Source organism: Python bivittatus, unplaced genomic scaffold, assembly GCF_059951505.1.
Source record: "Python bivittatus isolate LINGU-HERP-01145 unplaced genomic scaffold, Pbiv_v1 ctg000020_np1212, whole genome shotgun sequence".
Classification (NCBI taxonomy): Eukaryota; Metazoa; Chordata; class Lepidosauria; order Squamata; family Pythonidae; genus Python; species Python bivittatus.
This window is the reverse complement of record NW_028277030.1, coordinates 15525202-15540014: the sequence shown is the minus strand read 5'-3', so window position 1 is coordinate 15540014 and position 14813 is coordinate 15525202. Positions and strand designations below refer to the sequence as shown.

The 14813-nt window shown below is 39.7% G+C and overlaps 1 protein-coding gene across 3 annotated transcripts in view; it reads right to left on the bottom strand.

Moving 5' to 3' along the window:
• Window positions 1-4333: 4333 nt before the first annotated feature.
• The window catches only part of FERMT1 (FERM domain containing kindlin 1), a 36533-nt gene continuing 26053 nt past the window's right edge, over window positions 4334-14813 (bottom strand). For all 3 annotated transcript variants that reach the window (XM_007424714.4, XM_025164446.2, XM_088134775.1), the window contains 5 exons: window positions 14302-14408; window positions 12385-12606; window positions 11080-11204; window positions 8452-8593; window positions 4334-6142 (listed from right to left, as the gene is read on the bottom strand). In XM_007424714.4, the coding sequence (XP_007424776.1) occupies window positions 5969-6142; window positions 8452-8593; window positions 11080-11204; window positions 12385-12606; window positions 14302-14408 (770 nt within the window). In that variant the 3' untranslated portion in view covers window positions 4334-5968. The remainder of the gene's footprint in view (window positions 6143-8451; window positions 8594-11079; window positions 11205-12384; window positions 12607-14301; window positions 14409-14813) is intronic.

Here is a 14813-nt window from a genome sequence, read left to right as displayed (position 1 = left end):
CACTGTTCAACTATCTCCCAAGCTTTACAAGTTAATTCTTCCCTCAGCTATTGTCCAAGGAAAAGAAAGCCCACATTTGCACATTGTAGGAAGAGGGCACACCTTCTGAGACCTGCAGGCTATAAATATATTTGGACAAGACACCTCTTCACCTGGTCCTACATGGCCATTTAACCATGCTCCAAAATTGATCTGAGATTCAACACTGCAGCTACCCAACAAGTTTATGAACCCACCTGGGATCCAGACACACTGAAAATAAAGGAGATGTTGCATTTTGGTGTTTTGATTTTCAGCCTACCACCATTGCACTCATTTGGTTTTAACAGACAAAAAGTGAGATGGGGCAGGAACTTTGGCAGGTACCAAGAAAGTGGATAATTGATAGCTTTTGGTGCCATATTGTGGAAGGTAAGTTTGTGTATCATGCAAATTGGCATGCAAGTGTTAATGTCCAGACTATAATAGGAATCAGTCACATTAGCTCAGGATAACTATACTAATTCCCTACATTAGAAATATTCCTCCTTCCACAAGTTACAACAACAAACAATACAAAGCCACCACACATGGACAGACTTAACCACAGTTTCAACTGGGAAACTGTGAGCATCCTAGACCAAGCTAAATCTAAAAATGCGAGGGAATTCCTGGAAGCTTGGCATTCAGACAAATCAGCCATCAATAGACACAGAGAGATAAACCATATTTACACACCATTCAAGAGACAATAAAAAAGCTAAGAAGGAAACAAAAAGACCAGAACACATCCTTTCCAGCAACCAACAACCGGATTAGCAGGATTAACACCAGACAAACAATCAAGGAGAAAACAATACTTAAGGAACTAGTTGGGTAATGAAAGGTCTGCAAGCAAACAACCAAGCTCAGAGAGCACCAAGGACTCCACAGTTCAACCCCGAGCTAGTGTATTCTCTTCTATTGGCATACAAAGCCGTATCAAACAATAACATATATTCATCTCATCACCCATCCTCCTGTTCTAATGCTCCAAGGACAGAAAGCCTCAATTTTCTGTGGCTGGTTCACTCTAAAATATTGGAAAATGTGGTGGATGTACAGCAGCATCCAAGGGGAACCAAAAAGGGGGTCATAGTGATACAAGCGGTGTTTTTTTTTTAATAACTTTATTAAATTTTAAAATAAGAACAATAAAAACTAATATTGAAAGAAGAGTGAAAAGGAAAAAAGGGAAGAAGAGAACAAAGTCAAAACTGCTAAAAGTAAGAAAGACAGAAAAAAAACAAAATGGAAAAAAGAATGACTTCCAACCTTCTTCACAAAAGATATAAGTAACAATTTACATTAAGCTCTTACTCTATGTTTACAACATAACTTTCATTTTTTCTATTATCCAATATTATTTCTAATAATCAAATCCATACATTTCATTTTTATTTCACGCAAAAAGTCCAAAAGTGACACAAACAGTGTTGTGATACAGGCCCTGCCCCTTTCCTATGTGTGGTATGACATCACGTGTAGACCTAAAAGGGGTAGACCTGCAGCGCAATGCTGCAGTACCGCCTCAGTCATGCTAATGAAAACGAGAGCTTGTGAATGCACTCATAAAATGGCTATTGTGTGTGGTTTGTGTATGCATAAAGTGGCAGCCATGGAAACACAATCAGCATCTGCTCTACCAGGCCAACTGGCAGGGATGATCCTGGCCATCATTTCCCAGCCCTTCTCGTAAGATGTTCCCGTTTCTCCTGCCCCCTTTTATCTGTTTTTTTTTCTGGGCCTGCCTTGAAAGCACTGGCTTGAAGTTACTCCCCATTTCCATTTTCTAAAAATGACTCTGACCCCTTGATTTGGAAATAAGGCCAATACTGGAAGCTGTTTTTTTTTTTTTTGCAGGATGCCACTTCTCTTGAAAAAGAATTTAAACAAAACAGTTGGATAGATCAGGAAATCTGGCAGGCACCCATTAAAAAAATTAAGTGGAATGTATAAAGTGTATCACAGATGCTGGAGCCTGTGAAATAATGGACCCTCTATTCCAAATCATCTAGGGCTGTTCAAGACTGATAAACATATTGAAAAATGTTTTTTGCCAGATTCAAAACTCTTATATTTTGGGAATAGCGTGACATTCTTTCAGAGGAAAGAGAATCAGCCAGCATCTTGGTTTTCCCAGAAAGCCTGCTTACTGGTGCTGTTTCCCTTTTGGGAAATTAAGAAAAAGGCTTTTGCCTTAAAAAAAAAAAAAAGTTGCTTCTTTCGCCACTGATTGGGGTTCCCACTATAACTTGCCAATAATGTACAGGAAAAGATTCATTTTTTTATCAAGAGGCTGAATCATTCCACAAAAAAATTATTTGGTTTAGGCACTATAGGATTTTTTTTTGAGTAGTAGCAATGTGCTATTTCCATTGAACGGTATTGTAAAGTCTGAATTACTAGACTTTTTAATTGGTCTGGACTTTTTTTCCAGAGATTTAAAAAGAAAACTGAAGACGCTTCCTTCAAAAGGAAACCAAGTGGTTTAAAAGGTACCCCATGCCAGATTTGTGGGAGGAAAAAGAGGGAATAAGAAATCAACCTTGCAGTTCTATGCCCAATGAAACTGAAGTGAAGTCTCCCTACATTTATAAGGTCTAACTTCCAAGTAAATCTACCAATCAGCAATGGGATTCTAAAAAACGGAATTGTCACAAAAATATTTCTCCGTTTATTATATGAGTGCTGAATCATATTGCTCTTTCTCCTTTGTTTTAAATGGAATGGGCCTGTTCCCTAGCTAATGCAGCCATGAGCCAAGATCTCCCATTCAGCAGCAAGAGGAACACCTCCAATGGCAGATGTTAGGAGCTGTGCTTTTTTCATCTCAGACAGCAAAAGGCAGCCTTAACAGTACAATAGGTGCAAGGAAGTGCCAGAAATATATTGCCCTGCAGATCTATTTATGAAAGCTTAGAGACTACAAGCCACAGACATCCATCTTTCCCGCTTGTAGCAAATCATGTGGTCTGGAATGTTGTAGCTGAAAGCTGAATTCTTCACTGACACAGGAAGATAAACAGAACCCAGCAGCCCGTCCCAAGAGGAGACGGTACCATGCTTCAGAGAAGAATTCCTCTCCCCCCGTCCCCCCACCAAGCAACCACTGAGGGTCCCTCTCACTCTCAAGGCTTATACAAGGTGAAACCTGGAGTTGAGATGCATTCTCAGGAAGTCAAAGGGATTAGTGAAGTTTCAAATAGCTGAACAACATATGACACATCCAAGTGCTTTCTTGAATCTAAGTTAAAGCTTCACATATGCAACAAGTCAGAATACACCATGGGATGTTCTGAAGACCTTTTCATCCAGCTGGAGGTAAAGGGAATATCCACCGTGTAAAATATCTCAGAATGCAACCTCAGAAAAAGAGGCAAATGAGTTCTCCCCCCCACGGGTATTCTTACACATCAGGGCCACAATCCCACGGTGCCCTCTTTTGCCCTCCAGTTCTCTTGTGGCCTTTCTGTCCTCTTGTTCCTGTTTGTCTTAGGGAGAGGCAGACTTGCCTCAGTTTGGACAGAAGGCCTAAACAGAGAGCCATTTAAAATAAACAGATGATCGCTGGTTTATTTAGGAAATGTATATACCACCTCAGTCCAATTGGATTCTAGGCACTCTATCATGTAAAGAATAAAATACACTAATAACAATAGCACAGTAATATAAACATAGGCAATATACTATTGTAAAAAAAGTCCTAAACTTACATGGTTCCAGATGGAGATGGCGCCAAAATCTGTATTTTAGCTGGAATTATATTATTTTTATTTTGCCTGTTATATATGGAATGGAAGCCTGATGATATTGGGTTGAAAACAAGAAACCAAGAGAGTAAAAAAGATGCTACTAGGAAAGATCCAAATTTACACACTACCGTGACTTCTGGTTTGTAGAGGCATTCTCAGACTTTTGTTTGTATAAATCCGTTCTGTATAAGCTTTTGGGCCAGTTTCATTGTGTTTTGGGGAAATGTAGCAGTATAGAAACAGCACCGTTTGATTTAAATTGTCTCATCATCCCAAATAACTCTCTGGAGATAAAAGTACAAAGTTATATATTTAGTGAAGTGAAATTCTGAAGGTGGCAATCTTAAAAGAATGCTGGAAATATTAACTGAAGTGGAAAAGATTCCAAACTGTGTTTGATACAGCAAGTTAGTTTATAAATCTCTAGTATCAAATCCCCTCCCCCCAGTTTACAGTCTCAGCAACTTTATTGCTAGTAATTGAAATAAAATGCCCAAACTATTGAAACTATTTTAAAACATTTTAGAATTTATTTCAAATGATTGTAAATAAAACCATAGGAAAACTTAATAAAGCTACTTTTTAATCATTATTCTGCACAATCTACAAAATACAGAAACTGTTGAAGCATTTTATAGTAAAAAAAAAAGTGATAATAAAAATGTACAAAAATACCAGATACAATAGAAACAAAACAAAAGGTTTTTTTATTAAAATGAACTGGATTCTCGAACTCTTTGAAGCAAAGGACACATCTAAAATTTTGAAAAAGGCCAACTCCAGAGTATCTGCTGTGGGAAATATACTTATTCACAAAATGGCTGCTATAGTGTGTGAAGCCAGTCACAAGACACCCAATTCATAGCAAGGCAAACTTGTGATGCTGAAAAACAAGGAAACTGATCTCCCATCCTACACATGTACACTCACTCACTCACCCCTTACTTCTGCCATATGAGATCCATTCTCCTGAGTTGTGCATTCCTCTCCCAGCTGGATTCCAACTTCCATAAGCCCCAGCAAGCATGTGCAATGGTCACCAATAGGAACTGGAATCCAGCCACACGGAGGCCACTGGTATGTATTTAAGCCTTAAAGAACCAGAAAATGGCTTCCTCCCTTCCTTCTCAGCATGTATAGACAGTTCTTGCTTCTCTTCCTCTTCACTGTAACAACCACTGAAAAGCCAGTCATGAGGAATGGAAGCAAAAACATTGTTCCATGTTTGTGTCAAAATACGTATCAGTAATTGAATATTGACCGAAATCCCTTGAGAGCAGGAGCTTTTCCAGAAAGTTTGTCTAAGACAATCTATTAACGCCAATGAAAGTCTACAACATACTGTGAATCAGCTGGCATAAGAATTCCTGTATCTCTAAGAACGAGCTTCCATAGATGCTTTATTTTCACAAGCTCTTTCACAAGCAGGACACACTTGAGTTTTGGTTAGTTTTTCTTCTCCACTGTTCCAGACTAGTGCAAAGGGTAAAACATTATTTCCATAAGGAGAATATACTTCTCACAAATAGTTACTTGTGTTGCATGAAGACTGGTTGGGCAGTATGCAGCTCTCTTTAGAACATTGAACTCCGTTGACTGAAAGGCTGCAGGGGAACAGTGACTCAGAGTAGACAGGAGTGGTGTGCAGAAGGGAGCAGGAACAGGCAACTGGACTGTGCTTCAGAGTTTGCTGTATTGGCATGCTAGAATGTTTTCAGAAGAGACTTCTATTATGCAATTAGTTTGTGTTATTCATGGAATTTTGTGAGGGCTTCATCTGATATAACCTTCCCTATGTAATTCAGTCTCTTTCCACCATCACCTCCCACAAATGGCCATGGAGTAATGACAATAGTTGAACACTGATTTTGATCAGTAATGTGAAGAGCTCTCCATCTTTATTTCTGAAGTCCTGTTTACCCTAGGCCAGGGATAGGCAAACTGTGTGGAGAGCCACATCTGGAATTTTGAAAGCATCTTGTGGGCAGACTCACAAATGGCTGCCAAGGGGGAAGTGCTTGTTGTCCATAAATATGATGCCAAAGGCTGATGCTTTGCTTAGTAATATGCCAGCTTCCTCTTTATCTACTTTTATTACAGGAGTCAGGCAGGATCAGGGTACCAAGGAGCCATCCTGGTGAGCACAATCACCTCTTGCTCTCCTATGTAGTCCAGCAAAAGCTTCTTGTTTCCTTTCATTCCCATCCGCCAGTTAATTTATGGAACAAGTCTTCATCCAACGTCTCATTCTGGTCTTTGGAACGGGTTGACAGGAAAATATAGCCGCCAATATATTCATGAACCACCTTGCAATTTGCGCTCAAGCAAGCAAAAGCAATAGATACATTCTGATCAAACTCAATGGCAACCTGAAGGGGAAAGACAAAGATCTCAAAGGAATTGAAATACCAAGAAGAATATAAGTGCTGTTGTTGCAATTTTCTTACTGCTCCATATTCATTAGTTATAAAAAGAGTCACATGAGGCACAAACACCTTAGGGTTAAGTGTGGGTTAAATTTAATTTTAGGATTAAATTTAAAATTGCTATGTCCTAATGCAGTGTTTCTCAACCTTGGCAACTTTAAGATGTGTGGACTTCAACTCCCAGAATTCCCCCAGCCAGCATTGGTTGAGAAACACTGTCCTAATGGCTCACTTTCTAAAACAATTTTCCAGGGAAAGCATCGCTTTTTCATTTTCCACCAAGCATCAGAAGTAACAGAAAGGAGAAGCTGCTTAATCCTATGAGTTTGGACTGCCGATTTAAAACCTCCCTCCTTCAGCCTTTCTACGCTTCTGTGTTGTTGTTTTTTGCCCTGCAGGGAGAAAAATCAGCTTTGAAAGGATAATTTTGAGTAGACTGAAGACAGTAGGGAAAAGGATTAAGCATCTCCTGGCATTGTTCCTATACCTGCTCAAACCAGCAGCCTCACAGACCATTTTATTTTTAAAATGTATGTTCCGGTGATGACTTCCCTTCTTCAATATTGGCAACTCTTCCTGCAATACTGCAACTCAACAGATAGAAATCAAACCTTGGGGATCATCTGTATGCCTTCTCTCTACTATGCTTAGTTTCTTCCTAACTGGAACCATAAGCTTTACTCTGAAACTTTCTCCTAAATGCAGAAAGATTTCGGCTGATAGCAATGATGAGAAAGCACTTAGGTCATACATAGATCCACTGAGGCCTATGCCATGTAGTCACAGAGGCACTAATTCAGAGGCACTGGGTGTTAGCATTTGATTTAGCCTGTTGCCTAGGGTTTACCCCTCTGAAAGGCAGGGATAGGAAGAGGTATCTCAAAAGAGCCTTTCATTATACAGTTGCTGTGCCTTAGAACTCTTCAGAGGGTCTGTCAATTTGGATATGCCAAATGTTTCTATTCTATTTTTTTCCCCTGTCCATTAAACGTTCATTGAAAAAGAAAGGTGGACAAACAGCTGCCTTTGTTGTTGCTGGAGTGAGATGCCATTGGTCTGAAAGCACCCTTTGCTGCCTGCCCAAATGCAAACAACTGGCTCTGCATAGCACCGTGGAAATATGGGATTCCCAGGTCTAATGCTTTGTGGCATCCAGCAACCTCATGAGTCTTTAGCATCTGAAAAAACTGGAAGACTTTTCTTCATTTCACTTCACAGATTTCAGATGATGTAAAATATGGAAGTCTACCTTTCTACAGTAGAGTTGGATCAGGCTAATAGCTCAGCTGGTCCAACAGTCTCTTTCTAAAATTGGCTGGTCTAATACATCCAGAAAATCTACTCAAAAGGCACGAATAGCCTTTCTGCTATATGTACCACAGCAAGTGGTATTGAGAAGTCTTTGAAGAGATCTGCCTTTTATCTCCACTGATGTGTGTCTAAAAGTCCTTTTATTGCTATCAAGCTTGCATTTATTATCATATCTTGTGGCTGAATGGTTGGTTAAATTATTTATTGTGTCAAGTGTTTTAGCTTCTCTTCTTTGAACTTTTTAACAATTCTAATGAGGATATTGCTGTGCTATCTCTTCATATATTTCAATTGGATCCAGAATTAAATGCCTATGGTCAGACTAGCCAACCCTCCCTCCATGTTATACAAAGTATGTTTGGGACTATGCTAAGGTAGAGCCAGTCTGGTGTAGTGGTTAAAGCACCAGGCTAGAAACCAGGAGACTGTGAGTTCTAGTCCCACCTTAGGCATGAAACCAGCTGGATGACTTTGGGTCAGTCTCTCTCTCTCAGCCCTAGGAAGGAGGCAATGGCAAACCACTTTCGAAATCCTGCCAAGAAAACTGCAGGGACTTGTCCAGGCACTTGCCAGGAGGCAAGACTGACTAGAAGGCAACAACAACAACAAATGCTAAGATAAAATTATGTTTGAGAGAGGGGGACTGAGGGATATGGGAGATTCTTAAAAATCAGATAAGAAACATCTTCTATCAGCAGAGCCCTCTCTCAACCAATAAAATAGTCAGAGAAGGTTGTGATCAGGGAAGGCGAATATATATTTCCACCTACCCTATTTCATTTTCTAGATCCAACTTGTTTTCTTCTCTGCTCCAGAGAACTTTTCTTCCACTAGCAGTAAACAAGAGCCTTTGCAATTCTTCAGTCAACTATTCTCAGGTGAAGAAATTTTAATCAAGTAGCAACATAGCAGAAAAGGTTCCAGGAAACGTTTCATTTTACCTGCCGTATCTCCCAGTTCACATTCCATTGTTTCATATTTGAGTATCTCCATGTTGTAATTGGGTCCCCAGTAGCTGTGTCTATCCTAATCAGCCTGTTATAAGAAATCCCCAGGAGATCATCCTTCTTGCTTCCTTTAAATCTAAGGGAAAGAAGAAGAGAAAAACCCAACCAGTTGCTTCTGTTTCTCTACGCAATTATTCCCATGTGCATTAGTTCCACCCAGACTGAAGGGCAGGAGAAGAGAAAAGAATGATAGCATCCTTTTCCCAAAGCCAGTGAATTAAAAGAGCACATTGGGATTTGCAGTTGGGGCATACTCCATTCACACTTAATTCCCCTTCTCACCCCTAAATCTGTTCTTGTGAGTCCAGCGGTTACATGCATTTTCCTACACCCCTTTTGCTAATATACATGCTTGTTTGCGTGTATGTGTCTGTAGGCATTTTTCTTTTAAAAACTCTGCTGTACCATTTGGGAAAGTGCAAACACTGGATGGCAATTGCATTTTGCTTTGCATATCAGTTCAGGAAATGCAAATATAGTAAGTTAGCGTGCAAATGCAAACCAGAGAAATTTCCCCATGCCTACTGGTGGGGAGAACTGACTATAGTGCAATCCAAGCTGAAGCCATTGCAGAGGATGGGGAAGAGGGATGAGGCAGGGGAGGGTGCAGCTGAGTCTCCTCTTAGTCATCAACTGCTCCATAGCAAGAGGATGAATGGTAAGTTATAGGATATGGCAATGGAACTTCACTCCTATCCTTCTCTTCCATCACAGGAATATTGTAGAAAGGTATATTTCCTTTCATTCCAAAGCAATAAAAAGGGGTGAGAAATGGTTTCAAGGAAACAGAATGTTTAAAAGAGAACACAAGCATTTATTGCTGTCTTCACATCATAGTCTGTGCTTCCCTCTACTGACCAAATACAGAAATACTAAAAAAAACTTGGAAAATAGGCAGATGACTTTCAGAAGAGGCTTTTTTGCACTTCTGCATTGCCTAAAAACAGTTGATCTTGATGATATTGTGTTCTGCTTGTTAACTCTTCTGTATTTCTCAACTGCATCTTTTTTACTTTCTTAACACAAAATCAATCAATCTGTTAAGCAGGGAAAGACAGAATGATTGCATGATGTTATCTGAGAAAGCCATTATTTGCGTATTTGGAGTCCTGCTGTGATGCCTTATCTTGGCAGTGTGTACGTGTGTGCATGTTCCTGGGAAGGATGAGTGAAGAATGTTGGGAGTGAATGCCAAGAGTATATATTCCCAGCAGGGTCACCCAAGTTGTGGAGGTTATCCCAGATGCTCAGTAAAATGAAGGCTCACACATTAGTGATGATAGCAAAGGGATAATTTCATACTGCATGGAAGAAGGCAGTGATAAACCACCCTGTATTTTACAAAGAAAACCCATGGATAGACAAGATAAAGTGATTGAGGATATAGTGCCAGACGATGGGCCCCTCAGGTCAGATGGCATGAGGAAGAGCTGAGGATCTTTCAGAATAATCATGGTGCTTATGATGTAGCTAGATCAAAACCTCTTGGACATCTAGTTTTGCTGATAGAAGAAGAAGAGGTTACAAGTTTTATGGTCACATTCAATCTGAAATTGACAGAACATGCAAGCAAGATGTGTTGCTTGTAGCTAGAGACTGGAATGCCAAAGATGGAAATAGTAAGGAGGAAAATGTAGTTGGACTCTTTGGCCTAGGAAACAGAAATGAAGCAGGGAAATGATTTACCAGTTTCTGCCAATCCAATGATTTCTTCACTGCTAAAATAGTTTTCAAACAACCAAAATGATGCCTCTATATATATCATCATTTTGGTTGTGTGTGTGTGTATGTATGTGTGTATGTATGTATGTGTGTGTACACACACACACACACACACACACAAAATAGTGGGAATATGCCCAAGATCATATTGTAGAAACTGATTGGCTTTCTTCTTCCACCTTAGCTTAGCTTGGAACTTTCACTTGAGCTATAACTGAGCTCTTCCATCACCTTGTACCAATAATGTAGCCACTTTGATTTCTGTGTGTTCTTTCTGGTTATACATATTCATATATATATATATGAATATGCCTCTTCTGGTTCAGTGATCCCGAGAGTGTCCCTTGCCTTGGAAGAACCAAGGCTTGGGGCTGGGAGGGACCAAGCCAGGAATGGCTTGGATCAAGATGGGAGCTGCTGGGGGATGTGATTGCTGTTTGTGACCTTCCCAGCTGGCTTTCAACGAGCAAAGTCAATGGGGAGTCCAGCCGGAGGTTGTAAGTTGTGGTCTGTGAGGTCCTCGCCTAAATGACTGTGTGATCCTTGCCCAACAACTGCAACCAGGACTGCTGTAACTGCTGTTGCTAAGCAGCGTGGTCATGTGATGTTTTGCTTAATGACCACTTTGCTTAGTGATGGAAATTCCGGGCTCAATTAGGGTCATAATCCAAAGACTATCTGTACATAGAATAGTAATGTTAAGAAGATTTCCAAATCAGAACCCTAAAATGTATTTCAACTGAAAACAGAATATTTCTATAGTCAAAATAGTACTAGTCAAAAAGATTCTAATAATTACTATTCTATTAAAGATTAGAGGTAGAGGAACATTAGAATTACCTTACAATATAATAGGATAAGCCGAATTCTGGAAGGGATTGCCATGCCTGGATAAACCTCAGTTTGGCTTCCATAAGAGACAGCTGAATGATGTTCTGGTGGGCTTCTAGAATGCGAGCAGCCAGCTAAGGAAACATGGAAAGGAAAACTCAGATTTTAACAGAGTAGAAATGAACAAACAGCATTCACATGGTCAAAAAGCATAGACCACATACTTTTGCTGCCTTACTAATCTGCTACTTTAAGGAAGCAGACCAAATACTGAGTACAGAACACAATGGGAAAACCCAGCTGATGTGAATATAGGATTTGAAAATGCTGCCAATGCCATCAGTATGGACACCCTTCAACTTGGCCCTTCCTCTCCTCCTTTCTTTCCATATGTGGGTGGAAGGGATATCCCCCTGGCCACAACAGTACTTCTGTAACTTGGGTGACAAGCAGCTGTGGTTTCCTGCCAAGTTTCCTATCACTTTCTTCTCTTTGATCCCAGCAGAAATTCAAGATTTGAATGACATACAGTATCCAAGAGGACTGGAGATAAGGGCTGTATTGTAATACCTGTAGTTGACCTAAAACTAGATGGCAATAAGAGGTATTGTATTACTTATTTTTTGCATACAATAGTAATTTGTTATAGATCAATTAATGATGGAGTTTAATTACAACTGTGGTTATCACATTCATCAGATGGTTTAAACAATTTGTTTTCTCATAGCTTCTCAGATTGCTTTGTGGACATCTGCTCAGTAAATATTTTGCTCCAGTGGGCATGCAAGGATCTGACCACTGATCCATTCTGTAAAATGCTGTCCTATTGACAACATTTTTTTTGAGATTCTGAATTGGGAGTGTCTAGGGAATTGAGGGGATTATTTTTCTCCTCAGCTCCTGCTAGCCAGGATCTTTTCGGTTGAAGAGGATGAAGATGAGAACTTCTGGGAATTTCTGAATATGGAACTTCTGAACATGGAAGAGTTTAATGATATCCCTTCTTCCTGTACTCTATTATCTTATTGCTACTTGCAGGTGGGAAAACTCAGGAGAATAATTGCACAGAATTAATACACTGAGATCACAGAAAAGCAGTTTTTGAATCCTCATCTCACAAATTCAGATCCAATGTTCTACTTACAGGATCATGCTGGCTCTTCAGATTTTATTTGCAGAGCTCCCAAATTTTGCCGTAAGAAAAGTACTCCTTTGAAATTCACTTTTTGACCCATTAAACAAGAATCTTCTATCAATTAGACCTGAGTGGGTATGAGGACGCTGCTTCCTGCATTCTCTTCTGTCTCCATTTACCTGCTTAGATTTGTATTTCTTAGCATATCGTGGTGAGATGAAGCATTCTGGTTTCACGTCCATGCTTTCTACATCCGAAACGTCTTGGGGTGCAGCTGTTCTGCTTTTCATTTTCAGGAGCGAGAGGATGTTATGGACCTCGGATTGGTAAGAACTGTCGGCCATTGTTTTCCCTTTGGAAGCCAACACACAAGCAGCCATCCATCTGGCATATTGCTCTTCCTGCAACAAACAGTCCATTGAGAGACATTAAGAAAAAACAATCTGGCACCCATGTTCACTTGCATTGTTTAGCTGCAATCATCTGAAATGCTTTGGTAAGCTTCAACACGGGCTTCTGTTCAGAAAGCATCACACATACAACAACACTTCATCAGCATTATTTGTCTGTTTATTAAGCTTCTATCTCATCTCTTCTTCAGGAGTTCAAGGCAGCAGCTTTCAAGGACCCATATATGAAGGAGATGAACTGGTTTCTTTCTTCTTCCCTTATGTTTGGTTCCGAGAACAAAAATGTCCAGAATATTTCTCATCTGTCAGCAAACAGGCAAGACTAAAGCTAGGGAAGAATGTTTGCAATGTTAAGAGGAAGATGGAATGTAAGGATATTACCAGGAACAAAGAGGAGATGTTAAAGCCCATCAAAGTTTGAGTTTCATGTCCTTTTAGGATTTGATTTGGTGCATATGCATGCAAAGGTTTATAGAAAGCAAATGCATTATTGATTCCCTCCAGGGAGTCAGACAGTGCTCCAGGACTGAACTCAAGTGACACAAAATGCATCATTTGTGCGCCTTCATATACTGATAAACGTGTAAGTGAGACAGCAGGATGTAGGCAAGACTTTCTTCTCCCCTTATGGTGTTCCGGAAGGAAAATCTCTTTGCGCGAAAGGAAAGTTCAGTTCCAGAACTGAGACAAGCTTTGGCACAGTGGTGAGAATTTTTCTCGAGACTGTAGGAAAAAAGTATTAGTGAATGGAAATCCCTTATGGACGTTTTGCTGAAAAAAGAGAAAAGTGGACTTGTGATTTGTGGGTTTGAAGATTAGAAAGGGTATCTTATGGAAAGAAGGAAACTATGATGTAACTTTAGAGAGAGAGGGCAAAATATAAATGTATTTATAACTGCAGTGAAGAAGATTGGAAGCTGCTTCTTAATAATTTTTCTTTTTTATTTCTTTTTCCGCTATTAACTGTTTTCCTTTATTATCTTTATTTTCTTTTATGGTTTTTACTTTATTAATTTTTTTTCAATAAATATAAATATAAATAAGACTGTAGGAAAAAAGTGTTGAACCCTTTTTTCTCCCCACGGGCATACCAGCACTCTTAGATCTCATTTGTCCTTTACTTTCCCTCCACCCCTCCAGTCCATCTTGGGAGTTCCTGAGGAAATCCCAGGGCTATAGGTCACACAAAAAATATCCCTGAATAAGGCAATGGCAAACCTACACTGTTGCTGAGAAAGCCATATTGACGTGTCCATGGAGTTGTCAGAAGTTGATGACTTAAGGGAGGCAAACTGAGTTTCACAAGAGTTATTTTTTTTCAGCCTGGAAGCTCATATGGGGCAAAGGATAAATACTGACAAATTTACAGAATCTTTTGGCAAGCTAACTCTTGACACAGACCTTTGGACAAAAATCCCCTCTCACAAGTGGGGGCAGATGGGAGGATACACATGCAAGGCAACCAAGGGTTTGGTTTTTTGTTTTTTCTATACAAGCCTTGTTTTGTTTCCGTGCACAAATAGCTGGAAATATTTATGCGCTGTGTGGGTTTGCAATGCACTGAAATGCCAGCCAAGCACCTGGACCTTAATGGGGTTTCCCAAGGGTTAATATAATGCACAAAAAGCACATTAATGCCCCTCCCCTGCACACACAATAGATTCATTCAGCTGTTTTGCTACTCACGTCATTACACCTCAAATGTATTTCATTCATTCCATCAGCAACTGGGATGAGTAATTTAATTCCATATTTTTTCCCTGACACACTTACATCTGGGACAATTTCACATCCTGAACAACAGAACAGAAGAGAATTTATATGTAAGCTTATGTTTCATCTTCATTTAAGGACACTCTATGAGAAAGGCAGAGAAAACAAACAGCATATAAATAAAGTAATAAGGCCAATTTTAAAAGGGTAAATGATTAATTACTACGCCACTAAGGGGATAAATGGCTTTAACCTTGCAGACCAAAGCAATTTTCTTCTGGTGTGCACTCAGCCTTAGCTTATGTTGTTTAGTTTCAAGGGAGCCCATGATGTTTGATAGTCTTTCAATGTTTTCAAATGATAGAGGACTGCCGCTGTGAGGATCTTTTCCCAGACAGACAAATATAAGAGATGTTGAAGCATGTAATAAGGCAGATGTTCAATATGGGATTTGCAATATACACAGAGCCTTTGCACCAGTGGGA